Raw genomic sequence first — 14168 nt, forward strand, 5'->3', positions numbered from 1 at the left:
CAACTGACATACAAATTCACTCCCGAACTTAGAAATTATGTCTGGTTTTCTGTTTAAGAAATCACTTGCTTTTTTTTCCAGGATTTTGAAGAACTGCAGAAACAACTTGACTCTAGACTCCAGAATACTGAGATGTCAGGAGCCCATAATTCAGAGTACCAGACTCTAGAAGACTTAGAAAGGAAAGAAAGAGAATATTCTGAGCACATAATAGATAATGTAACTTCCTAATTTTTCTCTCCTAAAATTGTATTTTAATGTTATTCTTTTGATGGCGAGTGCTTTTTAATTTTTTTTAAACTGTTGTGTTGACTAGTCCACAATTAGTACTTTAGATGTGCGTGAGTCCTGAAAACATTTTTACATTGTTCCAGCAAAGTATTTCCAGTTCCCTTTGGGAGCCAATGTGGTTTTTATACAAACACTGTTTTATTACACTGGGTTTAGAGCTGAGAAATGTCTGTTGCTTGTCAGATAGTAAGATTTATTTCAAGCCTAGGTACAGTCTGACTTTTAGGAATATTATCCTAGCACCTTGTTTTCTTCAATCCTCTATAACAGAGTAAGAAAGTAATGAGACTATACAACATTTTTAAGCTGAAATAATTACTAAGAAAATAATTACCTGTTAGCATGCTTTGCACATTTACTTTAGCAAAACATTTTGTCTTAGCAGCTCTGCACATTATAATACATTTTTTTTTTTAATGTAAAAAATATAGTTTGATGGCAGGCATTTGATTCCCATAGTGAAGTTTGGGGTTTTTCTTCTCTACAGTAGTGTCACTGTGTCCAAATAGCTTGCAGGATAGAAAACTGGAGGTTAAGAATATTCTGCCTATTATTTTCCAGTAAACTGAGTAATCTGAAAGATATTCTTCTTCCCAGTCTTGTTTTTGAGGTTTGAGCAAATTCACTGCTGATGAGAATGAGAGACTGACTAGTCAGAGTGATGGCTCTGCGAGCTGCCTGCACTGATTGACTGTGACACTTCAGCCCTGAACTAAACAGCCCATCATCTCAGCCTTGGGCCTTTTTGATAGAGGAGTTAACATTTTTTAATGTCTGATGGTTAAGTGCTTCACTGGGAATTTTCTTAGCTTTCTTGTGATTCTCTGTGCCTTTCACTTTATAGTGGAAGTACTAGTAACGATGGTACATCTGTGTCAAGTTTCTTTTGCAATTTAACTTTGCTCTTTGAAAAATTGGTTGTTTAGAGTTCTCCGGAATTAGTCATATAAAAACTCCCTGGCAGCCTTGCTCAGCAACATGAGGCAGTTATTCACCAGCAGCAGTCATCCTTCAGTGGGTCTGTCACTCTTATGGCAGCAGATGCTTTTCATCCATATTGAAAACGATTTCCCTGTACGCAGATTCGTATAGATCAGGACCTTGAACTAATCCACTCTTCCCTCAGTAATATAAAGGGATTTTTTGCCATACTCACAGATGCCATAGTCACAGGTTTTTGCAAAACTCACAGGTACTTAATACAAATCCTGGCAATGGATGCATTTTCTTATCTTTATGTGTACTAGTAATCCCATTGAAGACCACAGAATATTCACATTTGTGCACAGTCGTGTTTGTGGGATTGGAGCCTAAAACTAGAGATTACCCATATGATAATATATACACTGTGCTGATACTGCATAAAGTGCTCAATTCCAGCACAGTTAATAAAGTGCTTATATAGCATGTGGCTATGAAAGGCTTTGATGGTGAAAAACAGTGACAATTTTCAGTTTTCCTTTTTTAGCAAAAATCTTGTTTGACCGGAATGCCTGCTCCTACAGCTAAATAAACTTCCCAGAAAAAAAGGCTGCAGTTTCTTATCTTTTTTAGTTTTCCCATTAATACTAACAACATAACAGGATTTTATAGATGCAATATGTGGAGAACTAACAACAAATTCTTAGCAAGTTATACAGAATCCCTACACTTAACAAGGTCAGAATTAATCTGCTGGTTATGTGCCACCAACACGTGTATTATCATATAGTAAATAGGCTCTTTAGCTTTTCAAAATGTTCAGTATAACTAAAACTGAAAGCTGTCTGTAGTCTCAGTGACTTGTATCTCAGTAGACTCATATGCCTCTTGCTGTCATGAAATGCTAGATGATTAATGAGGGAACATGGATTGTTTTTTGATTCATATTCCACAGATGGAAGCTTTCTGGAAGCAGACTGACAAAGCCCAGCAGGCTTTTTTGGACCAATCAAAATGCTCAAGTGCCAAAGCAACAAAGATAATGATGGATCTGACTGAGACGATGATTGCAGTAGAAAGCTTATTAAGTGAATCTCAAGATTTGCAGGCAATGGTAAAGTACAAAAAGAAATAAAACTTGAGAGAGATTTAGTCAGTCTGAACACAAAGAGTGATGCAAGTGTACAGTCTGTCAGTCCTACCTCAGGAATGATGAAAGCTGCTTACTGCAGTTGTCTCTTTCAGGCTTGTTGCAAAGAGCTTAACTTCCGTTGCAGTTTATGAAGACTCACAGGAGGGTGAACTCTCTGCACTTGAGTTCTAATTCTCAAAATACTGTTTAGGCAGTCATGTTAGGAAAAAGTGATATTAATGCAGCCAGTGAGCCAGGAGCAAGAACACTAGATCTAATGATGAAGGAGAATCGTTACCCTGGGCATCAGGACATTTCTTTTCCTTTCAAAGTATTTATTCCACTTTGACTGAGAAATCCTGATTTAAATTTGAGGGTGATTCTGTGTGTCCAGTGACTTTAACTGGAATTGAAAACCCTTAACATCTCTTAGTGATATGGTCTTAAGGGGGAAAAATGTGTTTATAAATACCTCAGCACTGTGCTTTATGTTGTGTTAAATCTAACAGATCCTTTATTTGCTTTGCAGAGGACATACTGAAAGTATTACACGGCATTTACAGATTAACAGTACAATCAGAATCTGGCCCACTGCATTTATTAGTAATTTGGAGAATAAATGGATAGCTAGCTTTATTTGGCTTACTAATAAACAGACACAGTAATTATTAGCTTGTTTGTTTTGCATTGGAGCAGCTAAGTAAACTGAGCTGGCCAGATATGAAAATAGTCTTTGCAGCTGATCACACTTGACCCATACCGGGCTGCTGTACAGTAAGTTCCTTCAGATGGGCAGATTTCACATGAGGTATTTGGATACAGACACAGGAAGTATTCCTACCTGAAGTCACTACTGTGATGCTTGCATCTCATTGCAAAGGTCATTGTCTGTGTGTCTCCGTTAACTACAGTAGTTGTCACACTCTTTCCAACCTTGCAGCATTGTCTAAAGCAGTTGCAGTTTCAAACAGAAAATCTTGCTCCCTACTGTAATTCTGGGCTTCTTCTCTAATAGTGCAATGAAAGGTGCTAGGCCATAGGCAATTGTACTAATTTTTAGTATATTTACTGAACTCCAGCTGACCACATACTTGAAGGAATCCCAGCAGTATCAAAATCAGATATGTATCCTCATTTCAAAGTGAAGGCCCATACTAGTGTGCTGCATAGCATCTTGAAAAGTGGCCCAGGACTTCCATGTTGCTCTTCTGTCCATCTTTCCCCCTTGAGTATTTAAGTTTGTTCTGCAAGCTTGCGGTTGTCTTTTCCTGCCTTAATGTCTCCTTGACAGCTACAAATAATGAAAAACACCAATAGTTCTAGATTAGCTCTTGCAACTGAACATGTGATAAACCCACCGCTATCCTACACCAGTCAAGGTTTTCGGAAGCATTTAAGTACCTGAAGAAAGTTATTCACATAGTCTTGAGAAGCCTCCTCGGTTTTCTGCATAGTTTGGGAATGAAAAGTTCAACGAAAGGGCACGCACAACTAAAGACCCATTCTTGCTTTCTAAACAGGACTTTTTTATGTTTATTTTAGGACATTCAGGAAAGGTTATTCAACTGGGAGCTTATGGTGAAAATGATCGATTCACTGAAGTCCTATATACCAGAAGAGTGCAAGTATAAATTAAATATTGTATCAAATAGTCTGGACCATTTAACTGTAAAGAATAATCTCTCAGTCCGACAAAAGGAAGAACTTTTAACGGATCTGCACAAGGTCTTCTGGGAACAACTGGCCCATTTCAGTAATGGTGAGTACTTAGACCAGAGCTCATGACTTAACAAATATGGGTGTGAGTTCTCATTGTTGTATTAAGTAATAAAAAAATTATGGCTTCGGCCTTATACCCCTCTGTTTTAAAAAGGTATTGATGGATTGGCCAAGAACACTGTTACTGTGAAGGGTGGATACTTAGAATAGGAACTTTGGCTTCAAGCCTTCTAGGTCTTTTTTCAGGCATTACTATGAACTTACTCTACAGTTCACATAATCTATACCTTACTTCATTAATTTGAAGATTAAAGAAGACTCACATTTGTTACAATTATTTGTGAGATTTCTCCATTTACTGTTCACGTACTTGACATTGTCGGTGATACTGGCTAATGTTAGGGGCAGTAATAGCTGTGTATGTGCAGAATACTGTCTTATGATATCCTGATAGTGTGTGGAGCCAGAAGATACACAAAACATATTTGTGCTATCATTCTTGTGAAAAGATAACTTTAAGGCTTATGATCTTCAAATAAACCTCTCTCTTATTATATCAGACTAAAATTCTCTTAAAACAGTCTTTTCCTCTTCCTCTTACAGCCCTTCACATTGCCTATCTGTAAAGTACACAATTATAACAAAGTCTAAGCTGACTGACCCACTGATTTAAGGTTCTCCCTGTGTCACTTTGCACGTTACCTAATGCCCAACGTGTTGAGAAGCATACCCCCAACTTCTCTGATAGGTGCTGTATCAAGGCCTCAGTGCTTCCCGTCAGCACTCATGGAAAATTATAATACACATTCAGCCAAAAAGAAAACAGTGAGAAGTATTTTACTCTCACATATTTTCCAGAAACATTTCTGCTATTTGTGGGCATATTTAAAGAAAATTGTTGTAGCAAAATGGCATGAGGGTTAGAGTTCAGTCAACTGAATAGTCAGAATGAATGTGGTCTTGTTCCAGTGTGTTCTTGCTGCAGTGCTGCTCATTCACATTCAGGCTTCGTGTTGATAAATTGTGCCATATCTCATGGTCAGCAATTCACAGAATCACGAAATGGTGGAGGTTGGAAGGGATCTCTGCAGGTCATATGGTCCAACCCCCCTGCTCCAGCAGGGTCAGCTACAGCCAGTTGCCCAGGACCATATCCACATGGCTTTTGAAGATCTCCAAGGGTAGAGACTCCACAACCTACCAGGGCGGCCTGTGCCAGTGCTCGGTCACCCTCACAGTAAAAAAGCATTTCCTGATGTTTAGAGGGAGCCTCCAGTGTTTCAGTTTATGCCCATTGTCTCTGGCCCTGTCACAGGGCACCACAGAAAAGAGCCTGGCTCTGTCTTCTTTGCATCCTCCCTCCAGGTATTTATATGCATTGAAAAGATCCCCCTGAGCCTTCTCTTCTCCAGGCTGAACTGCCCCAGCTCTCTGGCCATTCCTCATAGGAGAGATGTTCAGTGTATCATTCCAGTTCCATTTTCATGGCCCTTTCTTGGCCTCTTTCCAGTCTGTCCATGTCTCTCTTGTACTGGGGAGCCCAGAACTGGACACAGCACTCCAGGTGTGGCCTCACCAGTGCTGAGTGGAGGGGAGGGATCACCTCCCTCCACCTGCTGGCAATGCTTTCCCTAATGCAGCCCAGGATACCATTACCCTTCTTTGCTGCAAGGGCACATTGCTGCCTCCTGTTAACCTGGTGTCCATCAAAATCCCCAGATCCTTTTCTGCAAAACTGCTTTCCAGCTGGGTGGCCCTCAGCATGCACTGGTGCCTGGGGTCATTCCTCCTCAGGTGCAGGACTTTGCACTTCCCGTTGTTGAACTTTATGAGATTTGTGTCAGCCCATTTCTTCAGCTGGTCAAGGGCCCTATGGATGGCAGCATGACCCTCTGGTCTGTCAGCCACTCCTCCCATTTTTTTGTGACCTCTGCAAACTTGCTGAGGGTACACTCTGCCCCCATCGTCCAGGTCATTAATGAAGATACTGAGCAGGGTTGGACCCAGTATTGACCCCTGGGATACACCAATCATTACTGGCTTCCAGGTGGACTTTGTGCAAGTTTTCAATCCATCTCACTGTCTGCTCATCCAGCCTATACTTCATCCTCTTCTCTATGAAGATCTGATGGGAGACTGTGTCAAAAACCTTGCTGAAGTCAAGGTAGACAATATCCACTGCTCTCCCTTCATCTACCAAGCCAGTGATTTTAGCATAGAACGTGATGGGAAGTCCCATGCTGCAGACTTGCTCCACTTTAAAAACATCAGTTAACCATGTGAACAGTTTTCTGATACTCATGAATTCATGTATATCGTGATACAGATTATTTCATGGATGTTTGCTCCTAAAACTGGCATGCCTAGTTCATAGTCTTTGCATAGGTTCAGCCACTAACATTCCTTAAGCATAAATGTACGTTTGTGTGTGTTTTCTCCCCCTTTTTGTCAAGCTTCTCTTGTCCCAAAGCAAAAATACCTCTATCAAGGCCTTGATTTTATGCAAAGTAGATGTTTAGAGTTATATATAGCTATATATTATAGTTAGTACTGCCTGTGCAGAAGGGCATTATCAACCTCCTGGTTTTAGGTAGAAATGAAATGTGCTTAAAAAAAAAAAGAAACTGGAGAGCAGCATTTTCACATGAGAGTCTATGTTGACCTTGCTTATGAGCTCCTAAATACGTAAATTAAACTGTACCTATAATTCACAAGCAGAACACAAAGCCAGCAAGACTCTGCTCCTAGGAAACAAACAAGGAAGTAGTAAAGAATCAAGTAGTGTTTAAAAATAACGGTTGCTACATTTGTTCAGATGACATTTTTATTACAGGCTTTCCTGTACTTTTAGTGCACTTCAAGTGTTTTGTCAGTGCATCATCAGCCTGCGGATAAGCGTGATAAATTAGCATGGAGAATAAGTAACATGCTCGGTGCTACAGTACTGTACTCCTTTATTTCTCCATGAAATAATTTTTCATAGTTAAAGCAGCTTGATGTGGTGGCAGGGCAGCAGCCACAGATGGCTATATTTTATTTTTTTGCATTCCCCTTTAGCTGCCTGTGTCAGGAGTGAAGTACTGGCCTGGGGCAGGTTGAGTGGAAGAAAAGAACAACATTCTTGCTAGGTGGACAGGCAATGAGACGTGAAGTAATGGCAGAACATCGTAAGTGCCAATTCCACCCTGCAGCACAGGGTCCAGATAGACTCATGAATTTATAAATCACTTGGAGCTGTAGGTGTGATGAAGGGGGGAAGAACTCGGTCCCAAATATTTCACAGTACTAGCACAAAATCAGAGGGACCTTGACAACTTTTGCTGCAGGTTCCTGGATGAGTCACTTTGGAAGCCTGGTGTGGCTCCATGCCAGTTCAAGCTAATCTGAACTAGCACTGTTCTAGACCTTTTATCCCCGCCATATGTTACTGCCCCTGTCCTTGCAGCAGCATTTGCGTATCTGCAATTAGGTAATAAGCCACTTTTGGACCTTCCCAGAGCAGAAGGGTGAGGTTTGGGGTGCTGCAGGTGGGAATCTGTTTCTTCTAACTCACTGCCTTTGCATAAGCAGCAGCAGCAGTGAAAGGGAGGGTGCAGGATGGTAGTAATCCAAAAACCTGATAGATGTAAGTGCCCTGTAACAGCCCAAAAGTTCATATCTAAAAAGACCATCAGAGTAAGAATCAAATTTGAAATCCTGTATGGTAATTACTTGCCTATTTCACTCACTAACAGATTTCTGTGAGCTTATGTTGTGTGACAGTAGCAGATGCTACTTTCTCCCTGTGGAGATGTGCTATCTAATCATCGGTAGTTTATGTTCCAGAATGTATCCAGCAAAGTAAAGACCTGATCTTGAAACGACTAGAGTGCCGTGCAAAGAAGAGAGAAGAGTTCAAACACAGACAGAAAACTGAACAAGGGAGTCTCCTCAGTAAAACTTTTCATATTAAAGATGTTCATGATTTTCTTAAGGTGAGCAGGTAAAAGCTTATTTTCACTGTTCCATTGGTTTTTAAGGCCAAATATATCACAGATTTCTCCCAGTTCCATAAAATTGGTATTTTGGGGTCATCCTAAGAATTGTGTACAGTAGCACAGGTAGGATAGGGTCACACCCCCTGTTGTCTAGGCTTGTCTAGAGACTTTTCCTTCAGTTTTGGTCTTGTCACATTGGAACAAAATGCCAAAGGGTGTTAATGCTAGAGTGCATGTTTTGTAGAAAACATCTTTTACTTAGATACTATGTATTTGGTTCAATATAGGAAATTCCTGGAGGAAAGTATTTAGCGTGCATTACAGAAGAAAACAGACTGCACTGATCTAATTACTTTTCTATAAGTGAGGTTACTGAGGCTCAAAAGAGTATCAAAGTTCACATAAGCAGAAGGAAAACTCATTCTGATCGCTGGCAGGATACCTTAGAGAAGGTTTGCAATAGATAGTTTAATATGGTATACAATGGCCAGTGTAATGTTTTCTTGGCCATATTTTCTATAGAGCTCTATTGCTATTGTTCAGAATGTGTATATGAAATCAGAGTTCTTAGCTGTAAATGCTGAGAGCTGCAAAACTCCTATAACTGCTGAGAACCACAGACCCAAGTTATTAAGAAATAAAAAAATCAATCCTCAATTTTCATGAAGAGAAATAATTTAAGGTTAAAGTGGTTACATCCAGCAGCATTAAACTTTTGATGAAATATAATAACTTAGATAAATTACTGTATGAGAAGACCCAGATTCCAGCTGTAACAAACTGTCAAAATTTATTGATCTCAACACTGCAATTTGGTACTGCAGGGACAAGTTCTTGAATTATATTGTATGAATTCGATAATGCAGTTACTGTTCTTGTGTGCAACACCTGTCTGGCAACACCTCACTTCAAAACAAAAGATTTCAGGCACTTGAAAACAGTAGAGCACATTTTACTACTTTGGCTTTTCGTAACTTGAGACAAAGGATTCTCTCACACATTTTTGTAGCCATTGAGCGCTTGTGAATGTATTTTCCTTATACACATCATTCAAAACTCTTGGACACATCCCAACTTATTTAAATAAAGCTCAGAAATTTTGTATGAAGACCTCTCCCCTACAGAGTTAGAGCCACACAGCTTTGTGCAAGAGATGCTCTATTCTGTACACCTTAGAAAGCTAACAAGCTTAGTTAGCCTGTAGACTAGCAATCTGCTTTTGACAGGCTGAGCAGGAATGGGCAACTTGCACTTTATGCTGCAAGACAGAATACAACTGAGTCTTAATGTTATGAAATGTCTGTGTGCAAATAATAAAGCAAGTCAGAAATTTAAGCCTTTCTGCTGCCGCAATGGAGAGATCCTTTTGTCCCAGAACAGATGGGGTATTGAGTCCAGAGAATCTTTGTAGAATAAGAAAAACGTGTATATCTGCAGCTCCCATGATTTGACTTAAATAGTCCAGTAATTATTTTGTGCGAACAATCCCCTCAGCATTGAGGAGCTATTTTAAACCTGTTTCATGGTTTCATAGCTAGCCCAGCAGTGAAGGGCTTGGTCTTGAGTCCTTACCATGAGCCCAGAGTTGTACCCATCAAATGCACTTTTCTTCTCTGCCTTCCCCCCTCCACCACATCAAAGAGCTCGCACCACCATGGTAGCAGCTTCAGCAGTAACTGACCTTTCTGCTGAATTTTAAGTGGTTGCAAATTAAGAAGTTGGATTTTGCAATGAACTTTCTTCACATCGGTTTCTTCTGAACACAAGCTGGATGGTAATGATTTAGTTGCTGCAGCTCTGATTTTTTTTCTATGACAGAATGACCTAGATAGTAAAGGTTAGAGTCCCTGTATCATTCTGTTTCCTTCATCTATGTTTCCACTGGAAAAGGAGCATTTTCATTTTGGTTTTTTTACTGGTAGGAAATACAGGAATGATCAAGTGAAGCACACAAGCCAAAAAGTCCCAGTTACAGTAACCCAGTCTTGCTCAGCCCTACCGCAGGTGGGCATAGAAGTTACAGCAATTAACTTGTCATATTCTGTTGGTAAACTACGATTTCATGGTAAGTGTGAATTTTAAAGTCCACCTCTACAAGGATGACCTGTACATGAAGAGTTTATGAGCACTTTTGTGCTCTTTAGAAGAGTCCTATTGACATATCTAACAAAGAAAGCCATATTTACCACGGGGAATGTAAGAGGGCACTTCGCAGTTTAAATCAAAACATGGAATATTTATGTATAAGACCACTCATTAGTCTATAAAATGAGATGTTCTTAGTTTGTGAAATTTAGTCTTCCGTTACAGCACATGAGCTTGCCAACACATCACAGTCCTGGGTTGAAGAAAAAAATTGCATCCCTCTTAAATCTGTGACCAAGGACCAAATCAGGACCAAGTCATAGATCAGCCTTTTAGGCTGAGTGTCATCTGACATGGGACATTGTCGTGGTTTGTACCATGGGACATTGTCACGGTTTAACCCCAGGCAGCAACTCAGCACCACACAGCCGCTCGCTCACTCCCCCCCGGTGGGATGGGGGAGAGAATCAGAAGGGTAAAAGTGAGAAAACTCATGGGTTGAGACAAAGACAGTTTAATAGGCAAAGCAAAAGCCACGCACGCAAGCAAAGCAAAACAAGGAATTCATTCACTGCTTCCCATCGGCAGGCAGGTGTTCAGCCATCCCCAGGAAAGCAGGGCTCCATCACGTGTAACAGTTACTTGGGAAGACAAACGCCATCACTCTGAATGTCCCCCCCCTTCCTCCTTCTTCCCCCAGCTTTATATGCCAAGCATGACGTCATACGGTATGGGATACCCCTTTGATCAGTTGGGGTCAGCTGTTCCAGCCATGTCCCCTCCCAGCTTCTTGCGCACCCCCAGCCTCCTCGCTGGTGGGGTGGGGTGAGGAACAGAAAAGGCCTTGACTCTGTGTGAGCACTGCTCAGCAGTAGCGAAACCATCCCTGTATTATCAACACTGTTTCTAGCACAAATCCAAAACATAGCCCCATAGCAAGTAGTGCAAAGAAAATTAACTCTATCCTAGCCAAAATGAGCACAGACATGGCGACCAACCCCAGTGCAAAACCCCTATACAGTGTGGTACAGCTGTGACTAAGGTGTCTGATGACTGTTCTGCACCTCATAGTACTGGCTATGATTAAGTGATGTTCATCCTCAGGAAAGCAAGTTGCAAATCAGATCATTTCACATGTTTTCCAATATTAGGTACATATTATTTAACCCCAAATAGCTGAGGCTATGGAGTTTCATACTCAAGACTGGATATGCTGAAATTAAGGTGGTAAGGCAAGTTTGATTTCCCTCTGAGTCATGGTTCCAGGTAAACACTTACTATTGTGATGGTACATGGGAAGGGGATCAGGGAAGGGGAGGACCACAAGATGCTATCAAAACCTTTTCAGCTATTTAAATATACCTATTGTGTTTCTTTTAGGCTTACCATGAGCTGTTAGAGAAGCATTGGCAAGCACAGTGGGAACTGGAGGAAGAGGATGACTGCGAGAGCACAGAGGCTGTTGCAGATCTCTACAAGGTACCACCTCTAGTGATATGTGTTATTTACTAAAATAATTATGAAGGATCTTCTAACCCCACTACACAATGTCAGGCCTTGGGGAGGACTGGGGAATTGCAGGAGAGATCATGGCAGCTCCAGGAAGCGAGGCTGGCAAACCAGGAGATGGAGACAGGACAGTCTTCCACGTTAGCTTGCCTTTTCCATTATGTCCCCAACACACTATGTTTCCTAACCTCGTATTAGTCAGAAAATGCCTCTGTGGTCTGCCAAAACATGCTGCCTGGGTGGCTGACAAGGCTGCAGTAACATTGAGAGCATACAATGTCTGGCACTACTACCAGGAGAGAGACTTCATTTATGTAGCATAATTATCTCCTCTGCACCATGGTAGCATGATACTATTTGTAGTTAACTTTACTACATCTCCAAAAATAGTTTTCCCATCTCTTTTTCTCTCAAAGAAATTGTTTTGACACTAGCTAGTTCCCTGAAATAAGTTGAGATCTTTGGTGTAAGTAATATTTTTACACTTCCTTATGCTACTGATTTGGAAAATATGTAGATGCTTCATGCTTTTGCGTCATCTTTAATTATTTTCTGTCTGCACCAAAAAAATAAGATAACATGATCTATCTGATGAAGCCCAAAACTGTAGCCAGCAGTGACCTTTAATTAGGCTGGAACTAATCACTTTCAGCTCAACAGGATCCTTGTCATGATTAATTATGACCAGATCAGGGTGTTATGGAAGCTTGTAGTCCCTACCACGTTAGGATAAGATACCCACACAGTCTTAATTAGCACTAGTCCACATGCACTTTTTCAAATTCAATTGATTAAAAAAATAATGCAACTGTATTTAGAACAAATAGTTTTGTCATGGTTTTATGTCATAGTACAAGCAGCAGGATATTTGAGAACTACTGCTTTGGAGAGAGGAAAAGTTTGCTTGGAGGGCTATGCCAGTGAATCAGAGTAGATTAATTGTACAAGGCTATTTAATTTAAGAAAAGTCAACATGTCTGCTGATACTACTGCCACAGTTCATTCTCCAGAGTTAACTAGCTTCTCCACCCCCTTCCTCAATTCACATGAAGTCTCTGGAGACCAAACAATTTTTTTTACCCTGCACAGTTCCACTTCATTTGTGAAATTATATTTCTTTCCTTTATTGTATATTCTGCTTTAGTGACACTAAGATCAGACTGAAAATCCTATTTCTTTCAGCACTGTTAGCTAAGTTTTCTTTTCCATTAAAGAAAAATTGGTTTGAGTGAATTAAGTGTTTCTAGAATTGCCAAGTTGCCAGGAGAGCTGCGCAAACTTGAACTCTGCCAATTCTCCCAGCTCTAAGCCATTATATTCCATATTACAGCTGCTCTCTTATTCCTAGACCCAAACAAACACTGCCAGACATGAAAAACTGAAAGTACCATGATCCAGCTGGCATCTGTTGAATGAGGGTCCACAGATCTTAATTTCCGCTTTTTTTTTCCTATAATAAAACATTTTTATTGTGACATTTAACGTAATGAACAACTGCACTTTCTCCCCTTAACCCTAAATACATGTACTACAGATGGTTTTAGGAGAGCAGACTGCTTCTGAATACACCTTGTAAGCAGTATAAGCTAAAAAGAAGAGACAATACAAATGAGCATAGCCCCACTGTAGGTAAATGGAGCTGTTCCGACTTCTACAGCTGAGGGAAATGCAGTAGTTACACACGTTGTCCATTGTCTGGGTGATAAAATCAAAAGTAGATTTGCCATTAAGAGAAGGAGTTGCATCTCACAACCACAATGCCTTTGCTTCTCTCTCTGCTCCACCACACTTTCAGAGCAGAAGTGCACCTTGGACAAGCAGAAGCCTTTCCCTGGGCATCAGGGCTTTGCCCCTTCACTTAGTTTCTCTGGGTTTCTGCTAGGTAGAAGCTACTGCTGCCAATGGGGAAGGCAAGATACCCATGGGAAGGTGACAGAGATTTGAGATACTCCACAGTGCAGTGGTGTGACTGCTGCTCAGGTCGACCTAAGCAAGCAAACATTAGACTAACCAGCTGGGTACCAGCAACCCTCATGTGGCAATAGTCAGCTCTGTGCTACAAGACCTATGTCCCAGGCGGGTTTGAACAAGCTAGTTTGGCACATCTGCAAACACTGCAGAGCTCTGTGTTGTCATTTCAGAAGGTCTGTACTCCCTGAAGCTTAACTGGTAGTCATTTGCCTTGCACTTATTTGGAAGGTTTGGAGTCTGCTGTTTCTGTTCTACCATGAGCAAGGAAGAGGTTAAATTAAAGATTTGGTTAAACATTCTATTGTTCACTTAATCTCCGTATTTCCATAACTGCAAGCATGTGTTACTTGCTTAAGTAAGTAAGTTAGAAGGCAAGAAAAGAAGTTCACCAGTAGAGAGTTCTGTTCTGTTGCTTTTTTATCATTCCAGTAGTAACAGCAGCCTAGCAATATTACTGGAAAAACTGAGTGAAACTCTCTAAAGTCACCCTGGCATGCTCCACAGATATTTAGATGAATACTCCTCAGCCTGTGGTCCACAGATAGACCACAAGACAATTTAAA

General features: G+C 40.6%; 1 protein-coding gene across 3 annotated transcripts in view; it reads left to right on the forward strand.

The window, feature by feature from the left end:
- The window catches only part of EVC (EvC ciliary complex subunit 1), a 57260-nt gene that overhangs the window by 13105 nt on the left and 29987 nt on the right, over positions 1-14168 (forward strand). For all 3 annotated transcript variants that reach the window (XM_082315286.1, XM_082315284.1, XM_082315285.1), the window contains exons 7-11: positions 82-219; positions 2168-2326; positions 3887-4103; positions 7889-8037; positions 11506-11604. In XM_082315286.1, coding sequence (XP_082171412.1) covers positions 82-219; positions 2168-2326; positions 3887-4103; positions 7889-8037; positions 11506-11604 — 762 coding nt within the window. The remainder of the gene's footprint in view (positions 1-81; positions 220-2167; positions 2327-3886; positions 4104-7888; positions 8038-11505; positions 11605-14168) is intronic.

The sequence above is a fragment of the Platalea leucorodia genome (assembly GCF_965183815.1).
Source record: "Platalea leucorodia genome assembly, chromosome: 6".
Classification (NCBI taxonomy): Eukaryota; Metazoa; Chordata; class Aves; order Pelecaniformes; family Threskiornithidae; genus Platalea; species Platalea leucorodia.